The 15,092-nt window shown below is 41.4% G+C and overlaps 1 protein-coding gene across 1 annotated transcript in view; it reads right to left on the reverse strand.

The window, feature by feature from the left end:
• Positions 1-1,228: 1,228 nt before the first annotated feature.
• Positions 1,229-15,092, reverse strand: part of faf1 (Fas associated factor 1) — a 278,615-nt gene continuing 264,751 nt past the window's right edge. The window contains exon 19 of the mRNA XM_033028571.1: positions 1,229-2,050. Coding sequence (XP_032884462.1) covers positions 1,967-2,050 — 84 coding nt within the window. The 3' untranslated portion in view covers positions 1,229-1,966. The remainder of the gene's footprint in view (positions 2,051-15,092) is intronic.

A 15,092-nucleotide genomic window follows, 5' to 3' on the forward strand; every position in this document is an offset into this window, starting at 1 on the left:
TTTTAATTGTAATGCTGCATGGTAAATTCATTTCATTGCACCTTTAGGCATATGATGATGGGGTCCTTAGCAAAAGATAACGTAATCAGTCTGAAGAAAGATCTTGAACCAAAACGTTGCCCATTCCTTCTCTCCAGAGATGCTGCCTGTCCCGCTGAGTTTCTCCAGCATTTTGTGTCTACCTTCGATTTAATCCAGCATCTAAGTGGCGGCGCTGCCCCAGCAGCTGCGGCTCGCCTGCAGTCCACTTGTCTTTTTTTTTTTGTTTTCTTTTTGTCCTGTTGCTACAGTTTATTTCAGTTTATTTAGTTGTGTATGTGTGAGGGGGGGGTGGGAGTAACTTGTTTTAGTCTCTTCCTTCGGGGAGATGCGACCTTTTCTTGTCGTATCCCCCGTCTCCGTCTGCGCTGAGGCCTAATCGCGGAGCTGGCGGCCTCCAACTGGGACCGACCATGAGGCTCCGGAGGCAGAGCCAGCCAGGACTTACCAACGCGAGGCTGACCGACTTCGGGGCTGTGGTGGCGTTGCGGCGGCGGCGGCGACCCGACTTCGGGGCTGTGGTGGCGTTGCGGCGGCGGCGACCTGACTTCGGGGTTGTGGCAGCGGTGGCGTCCCGACTTCGGGGCTGTGGTGGCGTTGCGGCGGCGGCGACCCGACTTCGGGGCTGTGGCAGCGGTGGCGACCCGACTTCGGAGCCTCGGCCGCGGTACCAGTGAACTCGGCCCTGTTTCTCTGGAGCTGAACCCTGTTTCTCTGGAACTGAACCCTGTTTCTCTGGAGCTCCCACAACAACAGCTTCGTCCGCTGGACTGGAGGGTGGTAACTTCGGTAGCTTCGACCGCCCCGGGCCGCGGAGTTTGAACCGGCCCGTTCGCGGAGCTCGGATTCAGCCGCGGGACTTACTTACCATCACCCGGCGGGGTCACAACATCGGAAGCCTGGATCGTCTCAACGCAGAGGGAGAACAAGGAGGGAAGAGACAAGGACTTTAAGATTTTTGCCTTCCATCACAATGAGGAGGTGCCTGGTAGACTCACTGTGATGGATGTTAAATTTGTGTTTATTGTGGGATTTGTTATTTTATTCTATGTTATGACTGCAAGGCACGAAATTTCGTTCAGACTGAAAAGTCTGAATGACAATAAAGGATACTTGACTTGATCTGCAGTTCTATCCTACACACTTGATCTCATAATATGTTTTGAGCATATAAAAATTTTGACTAGTCTTTTTTCCACACCAGTTTATTCCTGACCTTTTCTGATGGAAGTAATATAAACCAACAACAATTTATTTCTGTAACCACCTGAAAGGAAAAGACGGGTTTAATATGAAAGATGGCTACAAATGGAAAATTATACTCCACTTACATTTTACTGAAGTTGTAAACCAAATAAGAAAATCGTACTGTATGAAAATCATACACCGTCCAAATTATCGCATTAAATCTCAATGACCAAGAAATATCCCATGCCTACTGTGACATTATAAATTAGGCTTTAAGTAGAAATCCAGACATGGAATTGTGCACATTTATGAGCATTGTCTCAAGTATGTATTGAATTAAAACAAATACAGAATTTCAAATCAAAGCACTTGCTCCAAAAACTGGCTGTATTACAGATTTTGTGGTTGAATGGGTACAGGGAAACCAATTCTAACTAATATAATTCACTTCACCTTTGAATAGTGCATTGATGAATAAACATAGGCCAGAATAGTGTGAAGGTTGTAAGTCAGTGTTCATCACAGATTGCTTTCCTCCTATATATCTTTGTAAACATCTACATTTCTTCTGAGGTTGGCAGCATACAGGCGTTTTACAATGATGATGTTGATTTTGAGCTTTTGAAAGAGGCAGATAGTTGTGGCATGTAGCTGGACAAATAAAAGTGGATCTTGCAACTTTCAGACGTAAGCTGAGCTTATATCAACTATCTGGGAAGCCAGAGTCCCAAGGATGAATTCATTCCTTTGCTTCCAGGAAGAGAGTTTCCTGAGGATAGAGTTTCACCTCCAGCAATGTTTCAGTTGGATCAAACTGAGATACCTATTAAAAAAGAGAATAAATATTATTTTCAGGCAAAATGTTAAACCAGTTAATTATTTCTGACATAAAAACATATCTTTAAACAAGGTATGGGCATTTACTAATTCAGTTTTATTTGTATGATTAACAAGAACGGTCTCATTTTCCAAACAGAAGTAAGCATTATTTACAACTTACTCTTTTCTGCACCATTGCAATATAATTATTCAAGTTTTTGCTTTCTCTGTCAGGAAGTTGCTCAGCATCGTTCTAAATAGCAGTACATAATCCGTATTTCACTGCCATACAGAAATATGTCAGAATACAGAACTCATAGACCAATATCTAGTCTTGAAGACAAGTTTGTTGTTCCCCTACTTCCCTGCCTGAATGATTTTACAGTACACGTGGGGAGAGCAGGGAAGTCGATATATCAATTCCTCCCTCAATGGATATTCTTTGAATCTTATTCAACCTCTATCTGAAGCAAAGAAATGAACTGTATGAATGGGCATTGTCCACATGGTGAAACCAAAATGTATAAAAAAACATTTAATAAAATCTGACAATGTGCACTTTAACCACATGTGATTTTTTTTTTCTATTACAGATCTCAAATTGTGGAGTACAGAGGCAAATAAATATATGATGGGTCTATGTCCCAGACATTATGGAGGGCACTGTATTTAAGAGAAACCTCTGGGGCAACTTTTTCCACACAGAGGGTAATCTGTATCTGAAATTAGCTGCCAGAGGAAGCAAAAGAAGCTGATACAATTAAGACTTTTAAAAGACACTTTGACATATATATGTGGACAGGTAGGATTTAGAGGGCTATAGGCCAAATGCAGGCAAATGGGACTAGCCCAATACGCTAACTTGGTAGGCATGGACAAAGTGGGCTGAAAGTTGTACAGCTTTAATAATGGGGTATTAATGGCTCTGTATTGGATGTCAGTGCATGATCACTCTACACCGTTAGCAGTAACACCTTCAGTTGTGGCACACTGTTTTTATCTGAACTGGTGAGTCATGAAATGGCCTGAAATTTGTACATATCTTACACATATGGATAAATGTTAATCAATGGCGTTATCAATCTAGATAGAAACGGGCACAGGAGCTATGGTTTTCCACTGTACTGAATTAGAATGCAGCAGTATGCAACAGGACTTCTGCCGGTTTCAAAAATAGGAAAATCAATTGAAACTATGTTTGGTGATCTGATGCAGCATTTTGGCCTTTTTCATGAAATACAAGTATATATGATAAGGAATTTACCAATTAGCCACAAGAGATTTGGATACCTGTACCTGCCAGGAATATCAATGCTGTCAGTACAGACATCCAACATAAAAGTTTATAGAAATCATTGCCCCACAATCAAGTGAAAATATAAACTGCGGGGAATAATGGATAACCTGTCACAAATGCTGGAATTATATTAAATGATGCAAGTCCCTTATTTGTAAGTTATTCCAAATATACAAACATACACACTCGCACACACAATTCTTAAGAGCTGCCAGATTAGTTGCTGTTATTTCATCCACTTCTGCATATGTTTGTTTTATCAGAAAAACTGTAGGCACGGGAGGAAAGTTCCTTCCAGAAATAATTGCTGAAAATGAGTGAAGGAAATGGTACACATAGGAAAGAAAGCTAATAAATCACATGACAATGATTAGTAAAAATAAAAAATTAAAAAATCTTAGTGGGATTTCTGTAGATATGAAAACTGCCAGGCAAAAAGCCACATTTTGAATTCACATTCATACTTAGGGAGGTTTTCCCAAAGTTGTAAAAAATTGCGAGTTAAGTAACAAACGAAAGTAACATTTAAACACTGCTTCATAATAATCCGAGCATAACGCCCAAACTATTGTACAAGTGCACTCACCTGGTGCAAAGGTCATTCTGGTTTATTATACGAAAAATTCCTGTAGCTGAGCACTCAAACAGGTGGGATGATAAAACAATTCATATTCGCTTTACAGAATGAACTATCATCATTCTTTGGAACAGAACTGTTTGATTATTGGAATGCTATTGAGCTATATTCAAAAGACTTATCTTTAAAGTCTATAGCTGCACCCAAACTTTATGAAAATACTAGCACCGTAGATTTTAATTAGGTAGTGTAAATAAAGCTTAATGTGTTCACAATTTTTACTGCAATAGTTAATAAGAAATAAAAGCCCCAATTTAGATATACCAATAGCTCAAATTAAACTTTATACCAATTTTGCTGGATCTTTTATCCTGGTCTAAGGCTAGCAGCCGCCTCCTGCTGGATCTGGCGGTGACACTGACTGATCGTAACTGGGTCTCCCATTGTCCTAGAGGCTTTGTTGCCACAGCCAAGCTGCAGAAAGCTGCAAGTGATGATGAAGCCTCATCTGGTGTGAAATGAAGCCCACTCTTCTCCCCTGACCACTCAAATTGCCTTCTGACAGCATGTGCTGTCAAAGGCTTTCCAAATGTCTGTGGACTGTGGTTTTATACACACTTTATACAGAGATTATTAAACAATATCACTTAAATTAGAAAGCAAGGTACCCTACCTTGGTTATCCAGGTGTGCTAACACTAGCTGGAGTAAAGCCGAGGGGTCAGATACGACGTGTATCCATCTCCTCAGCTCAGAAAACTAGAGTCCCCTGATATTCAACGGCGACTCAAGAGGGGTAGAGAACACACAAAAACACAATAGGAACAGGAGTGTGCCATCAGGTCCCCCAAGCCTACCTCACCATTTAACATGATCATGCCAATTGCTTGGCTCAATTCTTCTGTGCTAATTTTCCATAACCCTCTATTCCTCAATCTATCAAATAATTATCCACCTCCATTTAAATAATTCTAATGATCCAGCTTGCCACACCCTTCGGGACAGAGAATTCCAGAGATTCACCACCTTATGCAATAATAAATATATTTGTACCTCAGTTTTAAATGCTCGGCCCCTTTTCTTGTAATTATGTCCTCTTGTTCAAGACTCTCCCGTGTATGATTGCTCCTAACATCTATCCTGTCGAGGCCCCATATGATGGGTCTCGACCTGAAACATCACCCATTCCTTCTCTCCAGAGATGCTGCCTGTCCTGCTAAGTTACTCCAGCATTTTGTGTCTACCTTCGATTTAAATAGGCATCTGCAGTTCTTTCCTACCACATAGGATTTTATATGTTTGAATAAGGTTACCCTTCATTCTTCTATGCTACAAGGAATGCAGTCTCAAAATATTAGGTCTCTCTAAGTAGGACAACCATCTCATCTCAATAATTTGCCCAGTGAAGCTCCTCTATACTGCCTCCAAAGTTACATTTTTTTCTTAGGTAAAGAAACCAAAATTCCATGCAATATTCCAGGTGAGGGCTCCCTAACACTCTGAATAATGCAATAAAACCTTTCTTTGCAATGAAGGTCAATGTGCTATTTCCTTCTTAACTACATGTTAGACTTATTTGCAAGCGTTTGGTGATTCATGCACTGCAACATCTGGAACACTTTGCTGTTCAATAATAATCTGTCGTTTGATTTTTCTAACCGAACTGTATGATCTCACACATCCCAACACTAAACTCCATTTGCAGTTTTTTGCCCATTCACCCAATCTAATTACATCCCATTGCAGAATCACAATAACATTTGTAGTTACAGTTTTTTTAGAACGTTTCAAGGATTGAGTTCCGAGTTAAGTACTGAGCTAAATGGCTACTACAACATTATTACTACATGCTCTTCCACCCATTTCTGTATCATTGGTAACGTTGGAAATCTTAGACACTGTTTCTTCCCCCAGGTCATTAATGTAAACAGTGGAACAATTGTGAGCAAGAATTGATTCCCGCAGAACTGATGCTTCTAGTTACCTCCTTCAAGTCCGAAAAGGACCCATTTATTCCAATGCTCTGTTCTAAGAGACAGTTTACAATCCAGGGATCTTGTGGTTAAAAAATCCCTGAGATGAGCACAATATGATAGAATCCCAAATACAGTTCGAGATGGAACATCATATGTTCAAACCATATCCAAAGACATTTGGAAACAGTTGGAAGGCCTTTGACATCACATGTTGTCAGCAGGGCTTTGGAGTGGTCACGCGAGGAAGTAAGCTTCAATTCACACCAGCTGAGATGTCAATGAAGATTCTCTCAAACTTCTACAGATGTGCTATGGAATGTATTCTGACGGGATGCACCCTAGCCTGCTATGGTAATTTCTCTGCTCTTCACTGGCTAAACTTGCAGAGTGGTGAGCATAGCCCAATCCATCACAGGCTTTTCACTTCCTTACATTCAGTCCATCTTCATGTTGTACTGCATCAGTAAGGCTGCAAATATCATCATGGATATCTTTCACTGTGGCCATTCCTTTTTCTCTCTTTTACCTTCTAGCAGCTTGAAAGTACAGATGTCCAGACTTAAGAACAGCTTATTCTTCATTCCTGAACCAATCACTACTTTCCTGGCACATATTCTACAGTTACCCTGTTATTGTACTTCGGTATTTATTTTTTGACTGCTTTGGGCTGCACTACAATTTTCGCACCTTTTGGCTGTTTTGCACTTGCCATTGTATTTATTGTTGTCTTTACCTTTGCCATATGTATACTGTTTATTTTATGAGCTTCATGTGAACAGGGATTTCATTATGACAATAAACTAATCTGAATCTGTACCTTCCCTGATTAACAGCGCACCTTCTTTCCCCTTGGGCCTGTTCCATTAATATACAGATGCTTTCCTGGATGATGCTTTGACTTACGGTATTTTGACTTTACGATCGGCAAATGCTCGGCAACGACAGCGATGCCGCACGTCACTTCCGGTCACGTGGTCGCATTGTATTAAATGCATTTTCGACTTCCGATATTTTCGATTTACGATGGGTTTATCGGAACGTAACCCCATCGTGGGTTGAGGGGCAACTATAATGTCTAAACTGGAATATTGAATACCTATTCTCGGTCATATTGTAACCACGAACCTGTAATAATTATAGCATCATACTTATTTGCGCTATCAACTATCAACAAATGCTGGAGGCATCATAAAGAACATTAAGCTTTGATTTATCTTCATTTAATTGCAACTGTGGATTTGATCCTTCCGCCATAGCTTATCACACTACAACTGTCAGTTTCTCTCTGACCACATCCTTCGTACCACTGCTCTTTCATTTCCGCCTCATTCATTAAACCTTCCACTTCTGGCGAGTTTAAAACAGTATTTACAATCCTAGTTATGTGATTCACCACATCATTGACCTCAGCATGATTCACATGGAACCCATCCCAATAGAACACCACACTTCTGGTCCTGGCATCTCATGAAACATAACCCATTCACTCATACCAAGCTTTGAGCTGCACGTTTACCTCTCTAATCCTATCCTCTCTTCCCAATCTGCATGTAGCTCAAGTAATAATCCGGAGTTTATCACCTTTGTGATTCTGCTTTTCAATTTTGCCCCAAGATCCTCATAATCCCTCAGCGGAACCTCCTTCATGGCCCTATCTCTGAAGCTTCATTAATAGTTATATGGATCAAAACCACTGGATCCCACCCCATCCCATTCCAAGTTCTCCACCCTACAATCAGTCTGAAGAAAGGTCTCAATCCGAAACGTCACCTATTCATGTTCTCCAGACATGCTGCCTGATCTGCTGAGTTACCCCAACACGTTTCTGTATTAACCAACCTGCTCTTTGCTTCCACATCATGTCCAGGTAATTCTCCCCCTCCCTTATGTATTGCAGTGTTTGGAGCTTGGTACTCGCCTCAGCTATCCTACGTTAAAGTTCCTTAAGTAGCCCACGTTTGCCGCAGATATGCTCACTGTTTACCACAATGGGGTCGACCACTTCCCTTATAATGCAACTATAACACATTACCTACCTAACCATCTATTCTAATCTAGGTTTTCACTTTATGAACATGGACCTGGCTCATACAGAAGGAGGTCAGATGCACCTGTACGCACAGAGAAATGGAGCACAATGCTGAGCATACTGCAGCTCGCGTGTGGTTTAGTGTGAAACTTCTAGCTGGCTCGCAGAACCATCTAACTCATTGATCAAGGAAAAATAATCTGACATGGTGAATTATTTTGAAAGCTTGATAAGTAGAATTGTTAAGTGTTTCTGTAAGTAATTCTTCTGAAACATTTACATTCTGGATCTGTAAAAGAAGGAACTGCAGATGCTGGTTTAAACTGAAGATGGACAAAAAAAACTGGAGAAATCCAGCGGGACAGGCAGCATCTCTGGAGAGAAGGAATGGGTGATGTTTCGGGTTGAGACCCTTCTTCAGAAGAAGGAATGGGTGACGTTTCGGGTCGAGACCCTTCTTCAGAAGAGGGTCTCGACCCAAAACGTCACCCATTCCTTCTCTCCAGAGATGTGGCCTGTCCCGCTGAGTTAATCCAGCTTTTTATGTCCACATTCTGGATCTGTTGAACTTAGATTTAATTAGCGTCATAGAGTGATACAGTGTGGAAACAGGCCCTTTGGCCCAACTCGCCCACACCGCCAACAATGGAGTTCCGCGACCGCTGGGCACCGAGGGGGGTTGAATGTATCGTGGACAAGGATTGCAATATAGTTGTTTAGCAGTTGCTTAGCATATTTGTTCGTCTTGTATTATGGTGGTGTTTTGTTTTATTGTATTGTAAATACTATTTTAATATTTGAATAAATATTTTTGATTAAATAAAAAAAAAAAAAAAAAAAAAAAACAATGTTCCAGCTACACTAGTCCCACTTGCCTGCGCTTGGTCCATATCCCTCCAAATCTGTCCTATCCATGTACCTGTCTAACTGTTTCTTAAACTATGGGATAGTCCCAGCCTCAACTACCTCCTCTGGCAGCTTGTTCCATACACCCACCACACTTTGTGTGAAAAATTGACCACTCGAATTCCTATTAAATCTTTTCCCCTTCACCTTGAACCTATTTCTTCTGGTCATCGATTCCCCTACACTGGGCAAAAGACTCTGTGCATGTACCCAATCTATTCCTCTCATGATTTTGTATACCTCTATAAGATCTCCCCTCATCCTCCTGCGCTCCATGGAATAGAGACCCAGCCTACTCAACCTCTCCCTATAGTTCACACCCTCTAGTCCTGGCAACATCCTTGTAAATCCTTTCTGAACCCTTTCATGCTTGACAATATCTTTCCTATAACATGGTGCCCAGAACTAAACACAATATTCTAAATACGGTCTCACCAACGTCTTATACAACTACAACATGACCTCCCAACTTCTATACTCAATACTCTGACTGATGAAGGCCCAAGTGCCAAAAGCCTTTTTGACCATCTTATTTACCTGCGTCTCGACCTTCAAGGAACTATGCACCTGTACTCCTTAATCTTCCATTTTAATATTTTTAAATTCTGTAACATGTATTGTGTGCATTCATCATATTGAAATGTTATACCACAAATAAAATGTAAATTTCTGGTAGATATACATATCGAAAAGCCAACATTCAATGTTTATAATTACTAGAATATGCAATGGCTTATATGGCTTGATTTCACTTGAATCTAACTTAAAAGTATGTAAAATCAAGATATGACAAATAAATGTAGTAAATCACAAAACATACTTCATAAGATACAAGGTACACAAAATTGCTGGAGAAACTCAGCGGGTGCAGCAGCATCTATGGAGCGAAGGAAATAGGTGACGTTTCGGGCCGAAACCCTTCTTCAGACTGATGGGGGGTGGGGGGGAGAAGGAAGGAAAAGGGGAGGAGGAGGAGGAGCCGCCCGCGGGCGGGCGGATGGGAGGGTGGGAGGAGACAGCTGGAGGGTTAAGGAAGGGGAGGAGACAGCAAGGGCTAGCAAAATTGGGAGAATTCAATGTTAATGCCATCCGGACGCAAGGTCCCCAGACGGAATATGAGGTGCTGTTCCTCCAATTTCCGCTGTTGCTCACTCTGGCAATGGAGGAGACCCAGGACAGAGAGGTCGGATTGGGAATGGGAGGGGGAGTTGAAGTGCTGAGCCAAGGGAGTTCAGGTAGGTTATTGCGGACTGAGCGGAGGTGTTCGGCGAAACGATCGCCCAACCTACGCTTAGTCTCCCCGATGTAAATCAGCTGACATCTAGAGCAGCGGATGCAGTAGATGAGGTTGGAGGAGATACAGGTGAACCTTTGTCGCACCTGGAACGAACTGCTTGGGTCCTTGAATGGAGTCGAGGGGGGAGGTGAAGGGACAGGTGTTGCATTTCTTGCGGTTGCAACGGAAAGTGCCCGGGGAGGGGGTGGTGCGGGAGGGAAGGGAAGAATTGACGAGGGAGTTGCGGAGGGAGCGGTCTTTGCGGAAGGCAGACATGGGGGGAGATGGGAAGATGTGGCGAGTGGTGGTGTCACGTTGGAGGTGGTGGAAATGGCGGAGGATTATGTGTTGTATTTGCCGGCTGGTGGGGTGAAAGGTGAGGACCAGAGGGACTCTGCCCTTGTTGCGAGTGCGGGGATGGGGAGAGAGAGCAGTGTTACGGGGTATGGATGAGACCCTGGTGTGAGCCTCATCTATGGTGGCGGAGGGGAATCCCCGTTCCCTGAAGAACGAAGACATTTCCGATGCCCTGGTATGGAATGTCTCATCCTGGGAACAGATGCGGCGTAGGCGGAGGAATTGGGAGTAGGGGATGGAGTCTTTACAGGGGGCAGGGTGGGAAGACGTGTAGTCCAGATAGCCATGTGAGTCAGTGGGTTTGTAATGTATGTCGGTCAGGAGTCTGTCCCCTGCGATGGAGATGGTGAGGTCAAGGAATGGTAGGGAAGTGTCGGAAATGGTCCAGGTGTATTGGAGTGCCGGTTGGAAGTTGGTGGTGAAGTGGATGAAGTCAGTCAGTTGTGTGTAGGTGCAGGAGGTGGCCCCAAAGCAGTCGTCAATGTAACGGAGATAGAGGTCGGGGATGGGGCCCTGGTACGTATTGAACAAGGATTGTTCAACGTACCCGACAAAGAGGCAGGCGTAGCTGGGGTCCATGCGTGTGCCCATAGCTACGCCTTGTGTTTGGAGGAAATGGGAGGAGTCAAATGTAAAGTTGTTGAGGGTGAGGACCAACTCCGCTAAGCGGAGGAGAGTGTCAGTGGCTGGGTATAGGTTGCTCCTCTGGTCGAGGAAGAACCGGAGGGCTCCGAGGCCATCCTGGTGGGGGATGGAGGTGTAGAGTGACCGGACATCCATGGTGAAGATGAGGGGGTGAGGGCCCAGAGAGTGGAATGCGTGGAGGCGGCGGAGAGTGCCTGAGGTGTCTAGAACATAGGTGGGAAGGGATTTGACCAGGGGGGATAGGATGGAGTCAAGGTATGTGGAGATGAGTTTGGTGGGGCACGAACACGCAGAGACAATGGGTCTGCCGGGAGAGCCGGGTTTGTGGATTTTGGGGAGAAGGTAAAAACGGGCCGTGCGGGGCTGGGGAACGATGAGGTTGGAAGCTTGGTCGGGCAGGGCGTGGGAATTGATGAAGTCGGTGATGGTGCTAGAAATGATGGCCTGGTGCTCGTCAGTGGGGTCATGGTCCAAGGGTAAGTAGGAGGAGGTGTCCGAGAGTTGGCGCGTGGCCTCAGCTTTGTAGAGATTTTGTCAAAATACTCACAAAAGATGTTGAGACTTAAAATATAATTATGTGCTAAATCATTAATTTTATTTCCTGTTTAAGGGAGCATTATCTTGTAAATAAGTTATATGACATTCTGCAATTTGATTAACTCTGTGAAGATTCTTAAAGTATTCTGGGCCCATTCTCCACTCTCCCTCCTCCTTGTTCCCTTCCATGAAGCAAGGAATGCACAAAATAATTCAAATACGAAGAAACGCCAGCTGACTATATTGGAATTTGGAAGTTTTGAATAAGATTTTACATGCAGGCATATTATAAAATATAATTTAAAATAAAGATTTGACCAAACACTTCACCACAAAGAGAATCTTTGTAACAATTAGCACAAATAAAATCTATTCTGCACTGCTCTTGAACTAATATATGCATTACAACATTAAAACTAATCCAATGGAGGCAATTGCATGCCAACCATCCACCATACCAGGTACATCCTTGAGAAATAAAAACTTTCTATTTCAGAAATCCTTTATAACCAGAGATTATTCCCATCGGGTTAAGTCACAAAATTTAACATTTTATTGTGCATAACTGTTCTACCACAGTAGCAAGACAACGTGAAAGGCTGCCCAAATATCTACAAAACACATATTCCATTTCAGCTAATTGCAGACCCATCGGTTTATTCTTAACTTCAAGCAGCCCTTGCTTTCTCTCTCTCTCTCCATCCCCTCCCCTTCCCAGTTCTCCGACCAGTATTACCGTCTCTGACTACATTTTATCCCAGTGCCGCCCACTCCCCTGACATCAATCTGAAGAACATTTGATATGATTTCCCTGGAAAGCACGCAAATTTTTTTTTTATTGTATCCTGGTGCATGTGACAATAATAAATCTCATGCTTCAGGAAATGAACTGATGACGTCTTGGAGCTTGATCACTGAGCATATACTTATGAAATTGGTGTTTGCATTTAACAGCTCAGTTACTAAAGTACTGGAGAACTTGGTTTTGGAGTGTAATTGCCTTAGCTTGCACAGTTGAATAGTTTCCCATTAGTTCTTATAATTAGCTCAAATCCCACAGGAGGTTTGTTGGAGATGAGATGTAACATTGTGCCAAGAAAGACTGAAATAAAAATCGTTGAGGCAATGATGCATCTTTGGAAAAGTTGGAAATTGTTTGATTTCTAAATTTCCTGAGTTCTGATGACAGGTCATCAATCTGAAACATTAATTTTGCTTCTCTCTATACATGCTGCCTAACTTGGTAAGTATTCCCAGCAATTTCTGTTTTCATTCTTGATTTCCAGACCAAGTTGGTTGTCTTTTGACAAATCTATTGTCAATCGTCTCTTCATGATCGGATGAGATTAAACAAGCAACTTGGTTTCTAGTTTAAAAATGAAATAAATTTCACCAGCATAAAGCCATGTACAAATTAGAGGGTATCTTAACATTCAGGCAGCACTTCTGATGGCAAGGTTGTTTCCATATGTGTGGTCTCAATTGGCAAGGTTGTTTCCATATGTGTGGTCTCAATTGGATTGGTGGTTTTTAAAACAGCTGACCCATTATGCAGGATTCATTTTCTTTTATGAATTTATTGTGAATCCTGTTTGGCACAAATACTGTAGACGACACAGTATTGTGATTCCTTTCCAAGCAAGCAGCGATGAAGTTTGGAGGGATGTTAAATCTCTTTTTCCCATTTCCCTAGAGAGTTCCTGCATATAGTTAACCATCTTGTACTTTTCCCCAGAGATGAAGGTCTTATAGATTTAGCAAGCTATTGTTATAAATAGTTCACTGCATTCATGTCAATGGAGTAGGTGGTTAAATGAATGGTATCAATAACCAATATTGATCAGTGACTGAATTCATATTAATGGAATCATTTAGCTGAGGGCGAGCTGTTAAATTGAGAATTCAAATACAAAGGCCAAAACTGAATTGTGGACAAATGAAAATATAAAGGAACTTTAATTATCAAATTTTGATTATTTTTAAATGAATATGATAATTAAATTAAGTAACTTAAATTAATTGATTGTATGTTTATTTCAAGACATTCATTCTAATGTGACAGAATCACATGTTTATATTTTCTTTCTATCTATCATGTCAATTAATATTGCAAATATTTATATATCAGCACATTCACGAATCGGAAAGAAGGTGATTTTCAGTTTTAACTTGGCAGCTTTGCTTTTGTTTTGCAGGCTTATATCTAATGAGATGGCACTTTTAAAATCCTTACAGATAACTCCAATGAGAAGACTTGAGCAAGAATGGTAGCAGCCAGTTGCAAAGAGCTGCAGCTATATCTGATAATGGAATAAACACAAGGCTGTTCTATTTGACAGTATTCAGTAGACTTTAAGAAATAAGCTAGACTGTATTCAAGATCAGATTTATTTTACTGTATATGTTCTAATATTCAGTTTAGTTGTTCCAAGTAAATGATCACGGTGGCCTGAAGTATTCACCTGAAAGCTTGCATAAGAACACACAAATATAGTCATACATAGAGATCATGCCTCTTGTTGCCCTTCAAACATTGAATTCACTAAGGACATCTGAGTTTGCAAATGTTTACACCATTATCCAATTAACAGACAATAACACTCCAGCATCTGTCAACAAACAAAGCTGTTGTTTTGCTTCGCTCCAAGGCATTTCTGTTCATCTGGCTTGTATGTGTGCTTAATTAGCACACCGCACTAGTCTATTGTAAATAACTTTCCATGATCTTATTTTACATAGGTCTCGATAATCTCCTTTTGTCAGCATATTTTGCTCTTTTGGCCATGGGTGACCTATTATACTTTCAAGGCTTCCAGTAAATTAAATTTCTATACCATTCCTAAATAAGGAAGTTGAAGAACACAGTGATATACAGGCAAAATTTCATTTGAAAGTTAAAATAATTATAGGGAGATGGTAAATAATGTGGTGTGGCCAGAAGAACATATAATGGATACGGCTTAACTATTTTGCAAAGCATGGGTTTTGGCAGTAATCCACAGTGGAAGAAGAAATAGACAAATTTAAAAAAATGCACATTAACAAATGAAGAGTAAACATAACAGTGTTCCATTACACTGAAAGGCACCGATGTAACAGATACAACTTGTTCGTACTGAGGTACACTTACTTAGCAACCTGGAAAAAAAGTTATTTTTTTTCTTTCAAATTATAATATTCTTCTCTATGACATTATTGCACCATTTTTTAATTTAAATTCGTAATATTCTTCTCTAACGGACTCATCATTGCACGTTCAGCTTTGAGATACTGTATAAACCATGTTGCAATGTTTATTTTTATTCAAAACACTCTAAATAAGATGTCAAAAAGCAAAATATAGTAGGAACTAATTAAAGGGTCCCGACCGGAAACATTGTCCATATCCCTCCACAAATGCTGCCTGACCTTCTGACTTCCTCCAGCACTTTCTTTTTGCTCAAACTT

Source organism: Amblyraja radiata, chromosome 10 (genome assembly GCF_010909765.2).
Source record: "Amblyraja radiata isolate CabotCenter1 chromosome 10, sAmbRad1.1.pri, whole genome shotgun sequence".
NCBI lineage: Eukaryota > Metazoa > Chordata > Chondrichthyes > Rajiformes > Rajidae > Amblyraja > Amblyraja radiata.